We start from the raw sequence: 19,489 nt of genomic DNA, 5'->3' as shown, positions 1-19,489 counted from the left end.
ACAATTAGTCAGATTAATCGAGATTAATCGATAATTGAAATAATCTTCAACTAATTTAATAATCGATTAATCAAGTGGAGTATAAAGACTGTAAAACATGCCTTTAGCTGACAGAGTGACCCCCTCAGAGTATTTATATCAAAACTGTAAAAAATTTGAATAAACATTTCGAATTTAATATTCTCTATCCAGAACATAAGGGGAAAAGTTTAAGCTTGACCTGGTTTAATTTCGTAAAAAAATCGGTTTCCTATCCGATTACTAATCGATTTATCGCAAAAGTAATTGAGAGATTAATCAATTAGCAAAAAAATTCGATAGCTGCAGCCCTACATCTAACCAAGATGTTGTGTTTACAGTTTATTATGTTACCGTAATTTCCTTCATCACAGAAAAAATTAGAACTTTTGTATCTAAGCATCTGTTTTTCTTTTTAGGGAAACTTATTTTTTTGGCCAGTTAAATCTAAATAACTCAGTCCCAGAATAATTTACTTTCAAATTTTCACATCGACATTATCCTGCATGACCTTTTTGTTTGTCAGTAACAATATGAGCAGTTTTAGCAGTTGAAACAGGCAAAATGAAGTATAAGTATGCCTTTTTTGGAAAATAGCCCTGCATGTTTAGGAGGTAGCATGTAATTGTTTTTTCTTTGTGCATGATCATTTATCCTGTCCTGTCTATCTGCTCAGGACCCATCTGCCTACCCCCAGCCCACGTCGCAGGACCTGGCATCCTTCTGGGACCTGCTGCAGCTCAACATAGAAGACGTAAGGGTTAGGTTTCAGGACCTCCAGAAGCTCAAGGACTCTGGGTGGAGGCTCCCACCTGAAAAGAAGGTGAGAGACCAGAGGGTCCGAGCTACCCAGGTTTCCCTTCAGCAGTCTCCCAGAGCTAAGATGGCTCTGTGCAGACGAGTAGAACAGATGGCTGTGCCCTCCAAACGCTTACAGGCTGCTACAACTCAGAACAGACCAAGAAGAGCCGAGCAGATCTGCCCACAAGGCAGCGGCAGTTCAAACTGATAGAATTTAATTTGGTGTTTATTTTAATTTATGTATATTTAAGTTGTTTTTTTTCTTTTCTTGCACTCTGTCAAGAAAAAATACAGCTTTAAGCTTTATTTTCTATCAAACCTCTCCAAAACTAACTATATTTTTACTCTTTTCTTCCTTTTTTTTCCACTTTTCCCTTGTTTCTCTCTTTCCATTTCCATTCATAAAACTCAACACTTGTACATGCTGCACCACCTTTTTGTTCTTTTTTTTTTTCGTTCTCATAATGCTTTGATTTTTCAATGTTGTGGGTTTTGCTGCATGGGTTTTCCTTTACAAACCTCCTTTTTTCCCGACACAAATATCCACTGTCCTTTCACATCTCATACCAATGTCTCACCATCAATGGGCCAGGAGGATAAGAAACTTCCTCCACCCTTACCAAAGAAGCCTGCAGGAGGGGTAAGCGGCAGCCTGCGGGCCGATAGCGTGGGAGACGGGGTTTCCGGGAGTGCAGGAGGTGGCTCTGGGGGGCTGGTGGTGCCACGCCTCGGAGGCCACACCCTTCCCATCAGGGAGAAATCCCTGGACCTCGGAGACCGCCAGAGGACAGAGGCACGAAGGAGGCTGCTGCAGACCAAGCGTACCGCCTCCTTCAGGCAGAACTCGGCCACCGAAAGCGCCGACAGTATCGAGATCTACATCCCCGAAGCCCAGACTCGGCTCTGAACCCGCAACGCCCTCATCCCCGTAATGCTTTGGATCTTCTGCGAGTCATTGCTGTTTATACGCTACAACACAGCCACTCTTCACCCTCGGCACTTCCCATCGAGTCCTGCTTTCTTATACAATTACTAAACAAGCAATGACAGCCATTTTAGTGTCTTGAAATTGAAACCACTTTACCGAGACAGAGGCCTACACCTTAAATGGTATCTAGCCGAAGACGTTTTTACTTCCTTCTTAGTCAGAGTTTCTTTTTTTTTTTATATATATATATTCACTCTGGTCGAAACGAGTCGGTTCACTTTTCTAAAAGTATCGAGCAGAGGATCACGCAGTAGCATGCCTGTGCGTGTTCACCTAGCACAAAAAGGGCTTAACAGGCAGTAGACCTCTGAAGAAATTCTCCCCATGATGCCATTCTGCAGCAAAACCAACTCTACTTGTGGGCTTTCATTGATATCAGTGCACCTAAGTCAAGATCTATTGATTTCTGAGCATTCTCAGTTTGCCCCAAAGAGCCTCTCTCAAGAAATGATATCAAACACTGAATCCTTAATCCCTCTTTCCATCTGTCAGCACAAGCACAAAGTATAACATGGAACTATTTTGCATCTTTTACTGTCAATAGTTTTAACCCACCTATCTATCGACTAACCTCAGCATCCAGCAGCGAGGCTCTCCGAATGTGCAATAGCTGTGTGTGTGTTTTTGCCAAAAGGAGCTTTAACAGTGTAGCATCACAGACAAAACAAGAAAAAAATAAATAAAAGCTCCCTGTGTGGTCTGTGAAGTTTCAAGGACTGAGAAGAAGAGGGTTTCGAAGAGATTTAGGGGGAATTATTTCAGTGGCTTTTCTGGACTTACTTGAAGAAGCCCCATGTTTTTCACTGTGAGCGTAGAGCGCCGCCAAGTGGTCAGATGAGAACCGGGTTTTTAACAGCAGTGGTTCTTTGTTGGATTGATCTCATTCAGGAACAAAAGCCCAACACCCCGACGAAAAACAGCCATGCAAGAGACTGCTATTTGCCCCTCTGAGACCCTGTCTTTTAAACATTTCTGGGACACTTTTAAATGATTTGAAATCATTTAGATTTATAAATAAATCAAATTTATCATGATTTATTTATAATGATGAGTTTATAAAATCTGCCTGAATATTCAGCGGGGTTTTTAATCACCTAACTTTATTTTTTGCTTCCCTCACAGCATGATAAAAGAAGGAATGATTTCGTTTTGACGGATGAAAATGATCCTTCCAAAGAATCACCAAATCCAATCAGATTTGATTAATTTATTTAAAAGAAAATAGTGTGATATTTTATATTTATGCTGGGAGTAAAAAATATATAATACATGCAAAGCTACTACGCCTTGCGGGTATATTTCTATCTGTTGAACTTCTTTACCTTTTTGTTTCACATTACAGCCACAAACTTTGGTGTATTCAAATAATTTTTTATGAGACATTATCTTCCTTTGGTTTCGGGCAGAATCTGCCACTTTTAAAATCCAAGGAACCATTTTGCCTTGAGTACAGCGAAGTAAAACGTGTTTAGAGCCACAAATATTACATGAGCTGCTTTTTAAACATAACTTATTCTTCTTGTTAAATATTTGCTGTAGAAAATCGGTTCTCTACAGATTTTTTGTAGTTTTAGGTTTAAAAATAAGGGGAAACTTAAAGCGTTTCATAAAAAGGAAGCATGGATTTTCTTCTGTATGTTATTTGATGTAAAAGAAAAAGACAAAAAAAGTCATTTGAAAGCTAATGACAAGAAAAATAGACCGAAAAACATATTTCTGGTCATTTTTTCTATTTTTATTTAAAAACCTGCTAAAACCTTTAAAACTTGTACTTGCTACTGTACTATATTTAAAAAAAACCTTAGTTGTCTTATTTATAATTTTTTAGCCACTATTAAGAGCCATAGTAAAGGGTCCAAAGTTCAACTTGTGGCTCTGGAGCTGCAGGTTACAGACCCTTGGATTTTTAAGGCCCAAATTATTATTTTTATTTTTTTTTAATCTGCGCTTAACTGACCACATCGGCAAAATTAAGCAGGACCTGTTGCTTTCGTTTAATACCAACTCTCTTCTTGCTACTTTTCTATATGGGCCACATTGAATTATTATTTTTTTTGTTTCTCCCACCTGAGTTGTCGATCTCTACAGCTCCCCTAAAGCTACCGTGGTCATCTTAGCTGCTACCTGATTAAATGCTGTCATTGTGTGGTTTGTTAGTTTATGTTGACAACCGTATCTTAAGATTTTCCCATTTATTTAAAAGAATTTAAAAAAGACTAAAAACAAAGGAGCCTTTTTTTTCATCATCTTAGTCAAATTTTTCGTATTTTTCAACTCTACTTCAATAGAATCTTATTTCGGACATGACCGGTGGTTTTGGTTTTAATAACAGCATATTTTTAACTAATTAGTTGACGTATGGAGACTTCCAGTGATTATAAAGGATTATATTTAGGTGTATCAGAGTAAAAGGGGGCTAAATACAAACAAGTTTCAAAGGTTGTTTTAAGAAAAGGATTTTAAAAGCAGCCTGCAACCTTTTATCATCACTTCTGGTTTGTGTGGAAGCCAACATTAAATCCCAAAAATACAGAAATACACTGAAGTTTATGACTGTAACATGACAAAATGTGTAAAAGTTCAAAGGGCATAAATGGTTTTGCAAGGCTCTTTATGATGGTTCTTTTTGCCTAATTTACTTTAATAGGAGCATGAGGTGAACTTATGTTGAAGGGTTCGAGAATACAAAGCAAATCTAAAACAACTCATTTTTCGACTGTTGGCTCATATGTGAGCGCACTTCAATCACCGAATACAACAGATCCTTTTCATCTTACTTATTACTAAAGAGTCCAAATATATGAAAGACGAGAAAATATCTGAATTTTTGTGAATGAAATGTTTCATTTGGGGGGGGTATGTTGGCAAAATGGGATATTTTATTGGAAGATGTATATTTTATAATATAAACAACCTTTCTAGATTAGCAGAGATTATTGAGTACAATATATGTACAAAAGAAATCATATATCAAATGTGAAACACTGCAGTATTATTATGATAGATCCTAGCGTTGTGTTGAACTACAGATGTGTGGCATATCCAGACTCGGTCTGCGTGAAGAAGACTTTCAAAACGACTTTTATTATCTTGAAATTGTGAGTCAGGTTCACAGGGTATCACTGGCAAGAATGTTGATTGCCACGTCTGATCCTTCCTTAGGCCTACTTCAATATCTGTCTGTGGTTCTCACATGTACTGCTGTTCCCCTTTCCTCCCTGTATCTCCTGTTTAGAACCAACTACATGTGCCTAACCAGCTATGTGTGGAGGTTTCCTTTCAACACAGTTTACACTTTGAATATATATATATGTGTGTGTATAGAGAAAGAAAGAGATGTGTAAATAGAAATGTATTAAATCTGCAGAGTATTGTCTGATTTTTTTTTTTTTATTATTGTTCTAACTTCCTGAATCTCCCTCATGTGATCTTGCAATACACACCTGTGAGATTGGCGCATTTTGTTGATGTGAACACTGCATGCTTTCCGTCAGCCTCCTCTGAACACTTTAGCGCAGTCTAGTTTTTGGAGAACAAAACACACATTTTGTAGCCTTTAAATCTTTTTTTTTTTTTTTTGGTGATTGACAAATAAAGAAGTTATTGCTAGGATTTTACAACGCAGTTATTAACGGATCACGTGTTTGTACGAATATATCCTTTTAGAGACAATGACGCTTACGTCCTTGGAAAATAACAACCGAGTGTTTTGCTTTCGGACTTCAGCCGATGAATCTAATGACCTCTTTGTAGAAGCGAGGTACGCTGGCTTTGAAACAAAAGGGTGTTTGGGTGGGGGGGGGGCATGTTTCATGCATCTGCATCGGTTGCAGGGCTGCCTTTTTTTGCTGTTGTCCCTCTCGTCCTCTGTTACGCTAAAACTTGACAACATCCGGGGAGCCCTCATCAAACAAAGCACAACGAACTGCTCTTTCACTGTTACGCCACTGTGACAGACTCTTGACCTCATGATCCTCAGTCCTACATAGGAGGGGATGGCAAGGTCTTTTAATTCCACAGGTTGCCCTTGAGGGGACACCAGGATTTAAAGAGGCTTTTGTTGGATATTTATCCACAGTAGCAACCAGGACAACTCCTTCATTCTTGCTGACTCTCTCCTCTATGAGTTTTACAAGCTGAGGTGTTAGCTAGCCACACCTTGCCTTGGAATAGGTCCATAGCAAACACAGTTTTTGTGGTTGTGATTTCCTGTTTTTTCTTTGTTCTTTTGTTCTGTATAATGTATCTATCATGTCTGCACAGTACAAATCACAGTTTCTGGTTGTGTTGTAACATAATCTGAGCACTTAAAAAATATATATAAATAACAGCAATCAGACTATAGAAGCCTTTTTCTCCACATGGCCAGAAGAATCTGAGTACCTCAGTTTTTTTTAGAAGCAGTGTACCTCTGTCCTCAGGGGATTCCCTAAACCCACCACCAGACCCTAGTAACACAAGGCTACATTAGTCCTTGCAGGAGTGTTGCTGATATTCTGTGATCGAGAGGAGAGAAGAAAATTCTCTCACAGCTTGAGCCCAGATTCACTGTTAGCCATTTATTTCCCAAGACTAGAAAACAGTGTGAAGCGTCCGTGGTGGCAGAGGCAGCAGCTTAATCGTAGCCGATCTTTGTGCTGCATGACTGTGCTTCTGCAACAAAGCCGAGCTGGAGGCCTGTGGAAGCAGCAGATTTGAGTTTTATTTGACATAACTGTGAGGCAGAGCTGCTCTGGAGTTATAGTAGCTTATGTCACTGCAGTGAGGGAACTAAAGGAACTCATTAAAAAAGAGAACTATAATGATGATGGGTATAAATTCATGAAGATTTACTTAAATGAAAAGATTCATCAGCTATTGCTTCTAACAAACTGCAATTTTATAGAAATGCAACAAATGACATCTAGTAGGCATTTCCACTCATACATTTTCATTTGTTTAGGTAGAAACGTTCAAAGATTATAGTGGAAAATGAGAATAAACAGAGAATAATGGTAACATCACTGCAGGAAATCAAAATCTAATTAAGTATTTTTTTCTTAAAATAAGTGCATTTTTTCTTGAATTGAGGAGATGAGACACTTTGCCAAAGGAAAAAGACAATTTATATTTAAGATGAGAAAAAAATAATTGCATTGTCTTATTTCAAGTGCATATTATCTAATTATCTTCTTTAAAAGTAAAAATACTCATCCGATTGACAAATCATCTTATTTACATACTCAAATTAAAGGTAAATACACTTAATCTAAGACGTTTTCACTTATTTCTAGATTATTTTTGTCACATTTGCGCGATACTGCTTAGAAAATCCAAACGGGAGCCCAGGTGGAGCAATTTTAAATGGTGAATTTCTATTTTTTTTTTTTTTAAACAAACAATGCAGAATGAAGAAGCAAAATCAATGCCAATAAAATCCAGTCAGGTAAATAATATCCCCCAAAGAAACATTTTTAGTGCAACGTTGGGGTTTTATCTTCTATTTGCAAAACACGCGTTCTTTTGGATGATTAAACCAGTAATCCAAGTAAAACCAGACCCATAACCTGCGTATAAGATGTTTGTAGCTTTCAGATTGATGTAATGACAACATTTCAGGCGTCTAAACTTAAACCAGTATCAGTTCATTCTTCAGAGATGCCGTTTAATCTATTGGTCATAACTTTGGGTTTGATTCTAAGCAACTATTCTATAAAACATACATTTTTAAAATAATAATTAATTATTACATGAATAAGTAGCTCTAAATATCAGTTACTCATTTGAAGTACTCATTTACTGTATTGTAGACCCAGCTATTTTGCGCGTTTTTATTATGCAGAATGGGGACTAAGTTGGGCAGAGCTCACAGTGGGCCCTTTGGATGGGAACCATGTTTAAATGTTTCATCTCTTATTAGCAAAACTAGTTTAAACTGAGTCCTTCTTCTCTTAGTCTTCAATAAGGGCTAAAAAAAATAGGTTAAAATTACAAAAACATCCAGGACCTTTATGGGCCCCTCTTTTACCCAGAGCTGTCCTTCATAAAACTACAACTAATTAATATGGGATGATTCTGTAAGCCACTCATGTTGACTTGGTTATAGTTATCCAAAAAAAAAAAAACATGTTTCTGGAACAAGTTATTCCTCTTTTTTTTCTTTTCTTTTTTTTTTAACCAATATCTGTTTTTCAAACTAATTCAAAACTAGTGACTAATGCTACCATTTGAGAATCAAGAAATTATTTGTTAATCAGCCGAAAATACGAGTATCATGAGCAATCCTTCTCAAGATAAATGTATAAATACAGCTGTCAGATTTCTGTATTTTCTACAGTTTCACATTTTGCTTATTTATTGATTGCATCTAGAAAAAAAATAATTATAATTGCAGGAATCTTGTTTACTAGTCAGAATACATGCAGGCTTTCAAAAGTCGCATATCTATACATGAAAAATGTTCCTAAACACAGAGAGGTATCAACTTCCCTTTGTAGGACTTTGTATTCTGCTTATTACTGGCAGACCACACCACAGGCAGAGAGTTAATTACAGCCTGTTACAACCTTAATTGGCTATTGCTGAAAATCACTGAGCCCAATTAGGATCACTCTGATTTAATGATAAGAACCATAATGCTTTAATTCATATTGTGGCCAAACTTCTTTAAAATGGGCATACTCGTTCCTTGCCTGTGGTTTAAACCCTCCCTCTTTGCTCCAGGACAGCTCAGACCCAAACAGATGTTCAACTGAAACTCCAATGTGCCTTTAGCGCTAAGGTGTAACTCTATATGTGCGCAGGTGTGTGTGTGTGTGTGTGTGTATTAAACACACAGACATCAATGAGGGTAAAAGAAAACTGAACAATTACTGTGTAATTATCAACAACATATATCTATCTATAATCTATACCCTAACATTGCCATGTTTACGACGTGTAAATACCTGCTATCAATGGACATTGCTTATCTTTAAACTGCATTTATAGTTATTAGAATATTATCACCATTATTGTCATTAAAGGTTTTAATTAGTGCCATTGCTTTCATTATCAATACAGTGTTGTTAAATATAGCTATGAGTGAAAATTGTTCTGTAGGCTGATCAAGGGCAAGTCATGTGTATAGAAACAGAATCTATATAAATATATAGTTTATTCTATGTTCAGTTTATTAAATCGCTGCTATTAAAAGAGATGGAGTGGAAGAAGAGAAAGTTGATTAACTCTGGGAAGACTTTTTTTGTTGTGTTTTTTTTTTTTTCTCTGGGCTCAATGATGCACACTCCCGTTGGGTGAGGATTTACTGAAGGAAGTGGGCTTTGGGAACGGACCATCTAAACAATAGAACCTCTTTCTCTCTGTGCTTTTATTCCAACCTGAACTCTCAGTGCCAGCCAGAGGAGGAAATCCAGTCAGGACATCGAACGGACATTTCACTCTCCTTATTCAACTCTATATTAATGTAGCAAAGGGAAAACAGCCCTTGGTTCTCTACTCCCTTCTTGTATTATCAGTGATCACTATGGTTTAGAAAGAATTTTCAGCATGAATTCACTTGTTTTATAGAAATATATCATAAACTCCGTGCCAAGACAGCATATTGTACATACAAACATTTCAAATCTTTTTTTTTTTTCCTTCTTCTATGAAAGCGGCTGACTCGAGCAGAGCAATAGAGTTGCCATTGAGTGTAAACGTTTGTTACGCCACCAAGTGATCACCATCACATGGTGCACAAGAACACGCCAGGAAGTGTCCAAATTCAGCCGGTGGAGGCAGTGTAAACCATGCTACTGTGTACCGTGCTGTTTTTTTTTTTTTCTTTGTACATACAAGTTTATTTCTTGCTCTCATGTTTTTATGGGTCTAAATGTGTCCAAAACGTTTGATGGCGCTGAAACCGGAGAGATGGCACACTGTGACGTGGTTTACTCCAACACAGAATGTAACACTTTCAACGTTGTCTGAACATTTTCTAATGGCTACTATTATTACTATCATTATTATTATTATTATTATTATAAAGCTATTTTAGCGAGTTAAACAAGCAGTGCTGCGTCTCCTTTGTCTTTTTTTAGTGTGTTGGTTCTGTGACTGAATGTTTTAGAAATTAATAATCAGCTTATAAACAAAATTTCTTTGAGGGTCAGTCTAAGGTAGATGATTATTAAAGTAATATGGAGCAAATTGATAGCCTCCTATTATTATTATTATATGACTAAATATTGGACCGACTTTTTCATTCCTTCAAGACCAGGGAAGGTATTCCATGTTCATGGAGAGAATGTCAAAAGTGTAGATTAGCAATAACAATAAAGTCGTATAAGTATAACAGAGGTTTTGAGATACTCTACATTTTCTGTTGTTGCATAAATTATGGAAGCAATAAAAATAAGGTAAATAGACTGAATAAAAGTTTGTGTAAATAGACTGAATAATAGTATGTCCAAATATTTTTACTGGTAGTCTAAGTTTAAAAGAAAGTTCACTCACTTTCATATTATTTAGATGATTTTGAATGGCCCTCAGAAATTATTTCCATCTGCTCATCCGTCCAAAATGAATTAATTTCCAAAACTCTCTTCATTTGGGGGAATTGATGGGATGAGGCAATCACACGGGGAACATATACTAGATTAGATTAGATTAGATTAAGGATACATAGATAGATACAGGATGGATGGATGGATCTCTTTGAAGCAGATCTCTTGTTTTCTTAATACAAAACTTTTATTTACTAGAAATTCTGTAAATATACACAGGAGTATGAAATCATTTTGTATCAAGCAATTTCTACATCAGATGGCAAAATGCTAATAGGCTTTAGCAATTAAAATCAAAGAACTCTGTGAGGATATCCGCTGTGATCACCCATGACTTGAACAGAATTGGAAACAGATTCTGTTCAGACTCTGAAATGGACCTTTGAGTAAAAAATATTCACCTCTGTGACATTTATCCTTTTAATCCCTTTTATAAAATCGGGGTCAGCATGAGTTCTCTCTTCTTTTTTTTTTTACAATACTTAAATAAGAAAAAAATGTAATTACTATCAAACATGAAATGGTTATGGACAGCATTGACAGGTAAGTATGTAGAAGGTTGCCCTCTACTGGCTCATCAGAACACTGCAGTTGTTGAACAGGTTAGGCTGTCAGGCGCAGGCCTCGTTTTGCTCCCATTTAAAAAAATTCCATTTAAACAATTACAGTGAGTTTCAGATCCTTATATTGTTTCAAAGTAAATCTTTGTTCACTGAGACTAAATCAGATTATTTTTGCTCCACTCTTCCTTCAAAAGCTTTCCAAGCACTACTGCTGATGAAAATCTGTAGCACACGATTCTACCACCACCATGCTTGATGATAAGAGGGGGTCATCTCTTGTGCGGCGTTTGGTATTCACCATAGGGTGACAGAAAGTTAGCTTTAGATCAAATTAGCTCCTTCTTAGAGCGGCCCACCAAACTCTGGATGAATTCCATGTGAGAAATTGACTTTGGTTATCCGTTTTCTTTACCTCTCCCCAACAGCTTTGACTGGTGAAGAACCCTGACAATAGTTAATGTATGTATCAACTCTACCATACCCGTAAAGGACACTTTGAATTACTGATTGGTTGTAAGAGTCTTAGTCCTAGTATTCAGATTAAAGGGAGACTAACATATATGCAGTTATTTTCTTGCCTCTACAATTCCCTCTAATTTTTTCCCCCCAGTGCAGTTTTACAGTGATTTCAATATAAGGCAAAACAATAACAGGCTGCATGGTGGAGCAGTTTGTAGAACTGTTCGCTTGCAGCAAGGTTCTGGGTTCAATTTCCGGCCCAGGGTCTCCCCATGCATGCATGGGTTCTCTCCAGGTACCCCGGCTTCTGTTCAAAGTCCAAAAACATGACTGTTAGGGTAAATGGCATCTCTACATTGTCCTTAGGTGTGAGTGTGTGTGCATGGTTGTAAGTCTCTGTGTTGCCCTGTGACAGACTGGTGACCTGGTCAGCTTTCACCCTGCCTTACAACTATAAACTGCCGAAGATAGGAACCAGCCCCACCTCCACCCTGATTGAATAAGCGGGAGAAGATGGATGGAAGTGATTCAGTGACAGAATGCATGAGCATTTGACACATTTCCGGCTTCAAACATAAAGGCATACAATTTCATTTTTTTGTGAAGGCTCAACAAGAAGTAGGACATGATTTTGAAGTGGAGCCAAATCTTTGGGATATTTTTAAAACTTTGATAAATAAAAAGCGGGGCATACAAAATTAATCTACCCCTTTACTTTCAGTGCAACATACTCTCTCTAGAAGTTTATTGAGGATCTCTGCATGATCCGATGTTGACCTTAATGACTGGTGACGATAAATAGAATCCACCTGAGTGTGTAATCAGTCTCCATATAAATGCACCTGCTCTGTGATAGTCTCTAAGGGGTATGTAAAGCGCAGAAAGCATCATGAACAAGGAACACATCGGACAGGTCAGAGATACTGTTGTGGAGAAGTTTAAAGCCACATTTGGTTACAAAAAGATCAACCAAGCTTTAAACATCCCAAAGAGCACTGTTCAAGTGATAATACGGAAATGGAAGGAGTACTACACCACTGCAAATCTATAAAGACCTGGCGTCACTCTAAACTTTCAGCTTAAACAAGGAGAAGACTGATCAGAGATGCAGCCAAGAGATCCATGATCACTCTGGATGAACTGCAAAGATCTACAGCTGAGGTAGGAGACTCTATCCATCAGTCATAGCATGCACAAATCTTTATTGAAGGATGCAATTTCTCCAAGATATCTATAAAAAGTCTTGTTTAGAGTTTGCCACAACTCTGGGAGACCCAGCAAACATGTGGAATAAGATGCTCTGGTGAGATGAAACCAACCTCTAACTTTCTGGCAACATTGCAAAACATTGGCATAAAAGCAACACAGCTCATGTCCCTTAACACACCATCCCCACTGTCAAACACAGTGGTGGCAGCATCATGGTTTGGGCCTGCTCTTCTTAAGGGACAGGGAAGATGGTAAAATATTTCGGGAGGATGGATGAAACCAAATTAAGGATCATTGGAAGAAAACCTGTTTAAGTCTGCAGAAGACATGAGACTGGGATTGAGAGTTATCAAAGACAATGACCCAAAACATAAAACTAAATCTACAATGGAATGGTTCACAGATAAATATATCCAGTCAAAGTCCACACCTAAATCCAATCGAGAATGTGTGGAAATAACTCAAAACTGCCATTCACAAACGCTCTCCATCCCACCGCTCTGAGCTTGAGCTGTTTTGCAGGAAGAAGTGTTAAAAAAAAATTGATCTATCGATGTGCAAACTAATAGAGACATACCCCAAGTCACCTGCAGCTGAAATCACAGCAAAAGGTGGCATTACTAAGTAGTAACTCAAGGGGGATGAATAATTATGCACACCCAATTTTGCAGTTTTAAGTTCGATTATCCAATAACTTTTGTTATTGCAAAAATTGCAATTTTACATCTTTGTTTTAAGCCCCGAATGCGGCAAGAGGTTGAAAAGTTCAGGGGGCTATACGATATATTCATATCCATGTCATTATGTGGTGTAATTCTTGAGAAGAATCCTGTTTTTGTACATTTGGGCCTAAATACCATAACTTAATGGACAACAAAATTAAAGGTATTTTTTTATTCCAAAATGTAAGAGACGTCAAAGTAAAGATATGTACAAAAAGTAACTTTCATTTTCCAAATTCTTTCATAGAACAAGGTTTTCAGAGCAGCAAAGAAATTATCAGTTTTTTTCTTTGATCTAAAGAAAAAAATTTATACAAGAATTAATTTGCCTGAATTGCATCCCATGTATTCCCTGATTATCCCAGTCAAGTGTAAAATCGAAAAATTCTATTCAAATAAAAGAAAACATGAAATACATTTAATATATAAGGCCTTAAAGGGTAAAAGCTCTGATTTTAACTTTCACTGGACACCATCTAGTTTGATTGTCCATGCTTGACCAGGAGTGGAAGGTAGATCTGGTAAAAGGACGGTGAGACCAGCATTGGGATAAACCGGAGCCCAGGGTAAAGGAGACGGACGTCCTAAGAGGGTCACCTGCAAAAGAAACAGATTTACTGTTTGTTCCTTTTCAATTTTATCTTATTAATCCCAACTTTGGTCACAAAAGTAATCAGCTGAGTGGAAGAACAAGCAGCTTTGATTTGATTAACCTCATTTACCTTAGTTGCTGCTGATGTTTTGGGAATCAACAGTTTCAGTGTAGTTGTTGGGGGTCTGGCTGTTATAATGGCATATACTGTAGCCCCTTTTGAGGTGTACCTAAAGGAGACATTAAACATTAAGATTGTTTACTCCTTTTATGCATTTAGATTTAATGTAATAAAAACTAAACGTTGGCAAGAAACAAGACTCCGATCCAAAAGATTAAATCGTTCTTCTTTCTTACCACACTGATACGGTGGAGTTTTCCATTTGGACCCTCCAGGGTTTAGTGGCAAAGATGGCCTCTCCGTTGGTTTCAAGCCAGGCGCCAACACCCCTCAGCCTCTCCTCAAACACAGGGGGGATAGTTCCATCGGCTGTGGGGCCTACATTGAGCAGATAGTTTCCACCCAGAGCCACAGTGCGGACCAGGTCCTGTGGAAACGACAAGAAGCAATCAGCGCCGAACAGATGGAACAAAGAGGAATGAAGGTAATGGTTGGCTGGTAAGTGGTTTTAAACAGACTGATATATAAGCTATTAAACAAATTGTCTAATAATTGTCTAATTTTTGTAGACTAGTGTAAATTATTGGAGGGGAATTTTGTAAATGTTGCAGATTGTTTATAGATTTTTGTTTTGATTAGCATTGTTTGTCTTTTATTTAATGGTATTTTTACTTTGTAATGTTTAAGGTTTTTTTTGTACCTCACGGGCTGCCGTAGCAAATGAGTACAGGGCCTATAAATGCTGGTAGAATCATTTTACTAATGAATGACTTGAACTGTTAAGCTGTTTTTCCATCAAGCAGGCATTTAACACTTAGTTTTCCCAAGTGAAAGCAGCGAGGTATGCTTTGTGATTTGTGTAGTAAAATATCATTCTAATATTTGTATATGTGATATATGTTTTAGTTTAAAGTAACTGTGGTGACTGATGAGGATCTTAAAAGAAAAATAAAGTGCTTAATTCACCTGTCGAAACTGACTGAGTAATTCAAGTGCTGGGAGCTGCTAAAATATCTCTCTCTATCTCTCTCTCTATATCACTGAAATAAAAAAATAAAAACAGGAAAAAGAGAAAATGATTAAAAGGTGGTTAAGACTTATACCAAGATTAGAAGTCATAACGAGCTAAACTGCTTAAAAACGCCATTGTCCTTCTGCCGCTCAACTGCCTCCCAGTTTCTGTTGCACTGACATCACATATTCAGGACACTAACTATGTTTCCACCAAACTAAAATAACAATTGCAGTTTCATGAAACTTTTTTTTGCAAATTTACAGTACTTCCATTTGGTTTACAGCGTATTAGCCAAGCGGCACAATGAGTAATGTCGCCACACGGCCGCATTACATCACGCATTGATGTAGTAAACAGGAAGTAGTGACTGCAGTCTAGCACTGATCACAGATCAGTAATGTGAAAAAGCTGATGGAAATGCACCTATTGTAACTAGAGAGGAAGGGAGGAGCCTCATATTGCATTCTTACGTCAATAATATCGGGCAAGTCCATCAGTTCTTTCAGCTTCATGTTTCTACGGTAACCCCAGGATAGTGTGTCCACAGATGTGCATTTCTCCCACTTGTGTTTGGGCAGCTGACCGGGGCTGTATTTGTCCTCGCAGTTATAATAGCCGCCATGTTTGCAGGCGCATCCAGCTCCCCATCGGTCATTGGTCACGACAGTATCCTAAGAAAAAGAGGATGTGGCAAACAAACAGACTGAGACAATGAATATAATTATACAAAGTGGACACTTCTTGCATGATGGTGTTTGTCTATCATAAAAGCACTGACTTTGACAGGGCTGTCGTTGTAGAGCCACGCCAGGAACTGGGTGGAGTTCCAGTAGGAGTCTGGTGCTTCCCAGTCTCCATCAGACCAGATCACCTCTGGCCTGTACCTGCAAGGCAAGAAAATGGGCGTTACACTTACTCAGAACAAGCTGGTTAAACACAGGTGTGGCAATATTTTGCAATACGGAGACTGAAGGCAAGCAGTGTAATCTATTGCTACTATTACTAACCTTACGACCATGTTATAGAGCTCAGGCAGCAGCTTCTGGATCACAAACTGCTGGGTTTTGAATCCATTCTTCTTGTCGTCAAGGTAGAGGGGGTTAAACCATTCATACAGGGAGTTGTAGAGGCCATAATGCAGCGATCTAAGTGAAAAAATAAAAAGCTTTGAAGACTGATGCAGAAAAACCTTCATATTTCCATTTAGTTTGCCCTCCCTGCAAAGGAAACCTAAATAAAAACATTCACAGTTGCAAAAGGCTGAGTTTACTATGTGATAACAGTCAAAAGTGCTAATACAATGAGGGGCAACATATAGCATTATATAAAATACATGCAACTCTCCATCTCAACAATGCAGAACAGTTATCAAACCCTTCATTAAGCTTCTGTGAACACTCACCTGTTGCGTACTGCTTCTCCCAGGTCTCCCACTAAGTCCCTGTAAGGACCAGTATCAACAGAATTCCAGTTCCAGGAGTACGGAGATCTCCAGTTAGTAAACCCTTCATGATGTTTTGCAGTCAGGACAACATACCTGTTAAAGGTGCATTAAAATGGTGAAACAAAAAAAAAAAAAAAAACATGCAAAAGTTTAAACCAATTTTCTCCTATTCTGCTGCAAACTGATGCATTATCTGGTTTAATGTGAGAGACAGAAAGAAATAGGATGCATGATTTTTTTTTATCTTCTAAAAGTTATTTATCTGAAAAGTGAGGCATACATTTTTTTTCTTTCAGACAGACTTTGTCTAAACAAAGTTTAGAGCGCAGTGCTCCCCAAAGGGGATAGGTTAAATGCAGAGTTACCGTAATTTTTCCATTGTGAGATCAATAAAGTAAATAAAGTTCAATTTTAAAAGGCAATTTTCTAATCTAACAACAAATATAGGTCTTTTCGTGCCACATGGTTTATGGAAAACTGCAAAAGGTGTAATGTGTTGACTCTTCTCGATGCTCTTCTATAAAAACCACATCGGTAGAATGCAAAACAAACAGTTCCAGTTTTTTAATCACACTGTTAAACCTGAGCTATGGATGTGAGCAGCTCCCCCTGTGCTTCTGTCTTGAGAAGTTGAGTCATTGTGTCAGATAATTTTATTACAGGGGTCCAAAAAACAAAATGGATCAGAATTCTGACTTTTCCCAATTTAAAATTAAATATTTAAAAATCAGTTAACTTTTTTTTTTTTCAGTGTCCCTAATCCTCTTCCGTAGCAGTCAGAAGTCAAAGAACTTACTTTGCTCCAGAGGCTCTGAAGATGTCCGCCCACTCTTCCGGGTTGAAGAACTGAGCGTGGAAGTGAGGGGCGAACTCCGGGTAGCTAAAGCCGGGCGGGTAGTTCTTGGTCATGTAGCTCACATAATTGGGGTCGGGCGGCTGCTGACCCTGCCAGTGCCACCAGAACCACTCGCTGCCGAAGCCGGGCACCGAGAAGACGCCCCAGTGGACAAAAATGCCCACTTTGGCTTCATCGTACCATGATGGCAGCGGTCTGCCGTCCAAACTCACCCAGTCTGGGGTATAACGAGCCGCAGTGGGAAGAAGGAAGGAGAGGAGGAGGAGAAATACGGCCGCCATGACAGAGTAGCCTACCTGAGACTCCTACCCGCACAAACAAGCAGCTGCGCCGTGTTTTGTTTGTGGAAAAGTATTTCCTGGTCACATGACTAGAATCACGCGGATTGTCACGTTACTTTTTATACGCGCACCATAGTTGACAATGCACCAATAATGGTTTGCAAGCTGTCAACAATAATTATATCTTAAAGGAGGAGAAGTTGAATTACTTTAAAAAAAAAAAAAAAATCTAATGTATATTTAAAAAAAAAAATTCAAATAAGTATGACATTTTTCACAATTGTCCCAGGAGGGGACAAGAAAAAAATAAAAGCAATGGGAGCACAAGGAGATGGGAGTTTTTAAGATTACATGGAAGACCTATATTTAGTAAATTCGATTATACTTTGTTTTTAAAACATTTTAAGAAGTATGGGGAAAAAATAGAGGATGTTCTTATCACTATGACTAAACTTTTTTATTTTTTGCCCAATATAAGATTTAGTTATAAAGTTTTCTGTATTGTTCTTTTATTATATTTCAAATGTTATATAAAATTACATTCTGGAACTACTAAATTACAAAATGAGCATTTCAAAGAGAGTATTTATTTTGACTAAACTAATCCAGCAGCCTAAGTTTCCACTACAATTTCCCTTTAATGAGACGTCATAATCTGTATGGATTAAACAGCTATACAATCAGTCAAATCAGGTTTCCTAATAGGTATCCATAAAGTATGACAGATGAGTCACTGAAAAAGAAAAGCAATCATTTCAAATTTAACATTTAAATCATATAATTAGAAATCCTATTTGAAAAGCATTTTCTAATAACACATTTTACATTGAACTATCAAAGAGGAATTGTAAATTGCATTTATGAATCCATTATTAAATACTCAAATTTGAATATTTTTTGAAATGACTAAATCTGATAAATAACTTTTCAAATAACACATTTTAAAATGTATTGACTGCTTCCATTTCTATTTTCTTTTCACTTTACCATCTGCATTTACCTTTACCTGAATTGTGGTCCCTGAGCACACTGCAACCAGTTAAAACACAGTTGCTCTCAGATGTAATCAGCTAACTCATTGGTCATCATCATGAACAAAGTGTGGCAGTCTAACCAGTGAGAGAGTTGTTTACATTTCAGCAGCAACTGTATGATCTAAATATTCAATTTTAAAAAGCTGTTTTTGTTTTTCAGTGGCACTCCTGGTCCTCCATATTTTGGTGAAGATGTACTGCATCCACAAGAATATATAGGCTGTTGTTCTAAACTATTCCTTTATCTTTAACAGCAAATTATATACCGGTATACATACACACACACACATGTATGAAATGACAGATCTGTTAAAAAGTCAATTTAGTTTGTAAAAGTTGCATTCATAATCCAAAGTGTTCTATCTTAAACATTTATTTCAGCTTAATTCAGTTTTTCAGAACATGTTTCATCAGCTTAAAAACAATTCTTCATACAATAATGTATTGGTGTGTTTTAAGCTACACAATCATCTGACATTTATTGAGAACCTATGCAAGGATAGCTGTCAAGTCAAGCCTATATGACTGGAAAAACAAGTGGAAAGAAAAAGTGTGCAGGACAAAATGCTCACTAAAATAACCATTGGACCTTTGAGCTCCGTAAAACGGGTGAGGAAAAATAAATAAATTCAACAGCACATGGACTTAAACTTTTACATTCATTATGTGAAGTCGTTGCTGGGAGATGGACAATCTCAGAAACAATTATCAATATAATCAAAAGTTAATTAACTGATCGACAATAATGAAAACAAACAATAATAAAGTCAAATATTAGCCACTCAGGAGTTTTTTTTAAAATGATTCAACTTTCAAAACTTAACTTCATAAACATTGAGATCTTCTCAAAGCACAGATTTG

At 37.4% G+C, this 19,489-nt stretch overlaps 2 protein-coding genes across 3 annotated transcripts in view; one reads left to right on the top strand and one right to left on the bottom strand.

Moving 5' to 3' along the window:
- LOC107092595 (disks large-associated protein 3-like) overlaps positions 1-3,555 on the top strand; it is a 110,248-nt gene extending 106,693 nt beyond the window's left edge. The window contains exons 12-13 of one of the 2 annotated variants that reach the window (XM_015387158.1): positions 695-841; positions 1,412-3,555. In XM_015387158.1, the coding sequence (XP_015242644.1) occupies positions 695-841; positions 1,412-1,726 (462 nt within the window). In that variant the 3' untranslated portion in view covers positions 1,727-3,555. The remainder of the gene's footprint in view (positions 1-694; positions 842-1,411) is intronic. The other variant, XM_015387159.1, reaches the window with a different exon arrangement.
- Positions 3,556-13,466: 9,911 nt separating this feature from the next.
- On the bottom strand, positions 13,467-17,643 carry fuca1 (fucosidase, alpha-L- 1, tissue). The gene is made up of 8 exons (XM_015387170.1): positions 17,254-17,643; positions 16,416-16,550; positions 16,021-16,158; positions 15,792-15,897; positions 15,484-15,684; positions 14,235-14,425; positions 14,008-14,107; positions 13,467-13,882 (listed from the first exon to the last, which is right to left on the bottom strand). The coding sequence occupies exons 1-8, from the start codon at positions 17,592-17,594 to the stop codon at positions 13,748-13,750; spliced, it is 1,347 nt and encodes a 448-aa protein (XP_015242656.1). The 5' UTR covers positions 17,595-17,643; the 3' UTR covers positions 13,467-13,747.
- Positions 17,644-19,489: the final 1,846 nt, after the last annotated feature.

This window comes from Cyprinodon variegatus, unplaced genomic scaffold, assembly GCF_000732505.1.
Source record: "Cyprinodon variegatus isolate N-32 unplaced genomic scaffold, C_variegatus-1.0 Scaffold387, whole genome shotgun sequence".
NCBI lineage: Eukaryota > Metazoa > Chordata > Actinopteri > Cyprinodontiformes > Cyprinodontidae > Cyprinodon > Cyprinodon variegatus.
Note: the sequence above shows the minus strand (reverse complement) of the source record. Positions and strands in the feature narration are given on the sequence as shown.

Bases quoted from the DNA above. Each gene is read 5' to 3' on its own strand.
- fuca1 (XM_015387170.1), bottom strand. From the start codon at position 17,594: ATGGCGGCCGTATTTCTCCTCCTCCTCTCCTTCCTTCTTCCCACTGCG. The intron at 16,159-16,415 runs GTGAGTGTTCAC...TTTTTCACTTAG, and splicing joins GGAGAAGCAGTACGCAACAG to ATCGCTGCATTATGGCCTCT. The intron at 14,108-14,234 runs GTAAGAAAGAAG...TGTCTCCTTTAG, and splicing joins AACTCCACCGTATCAGTGTG to GTACACCTCAAAAGGGGCTA.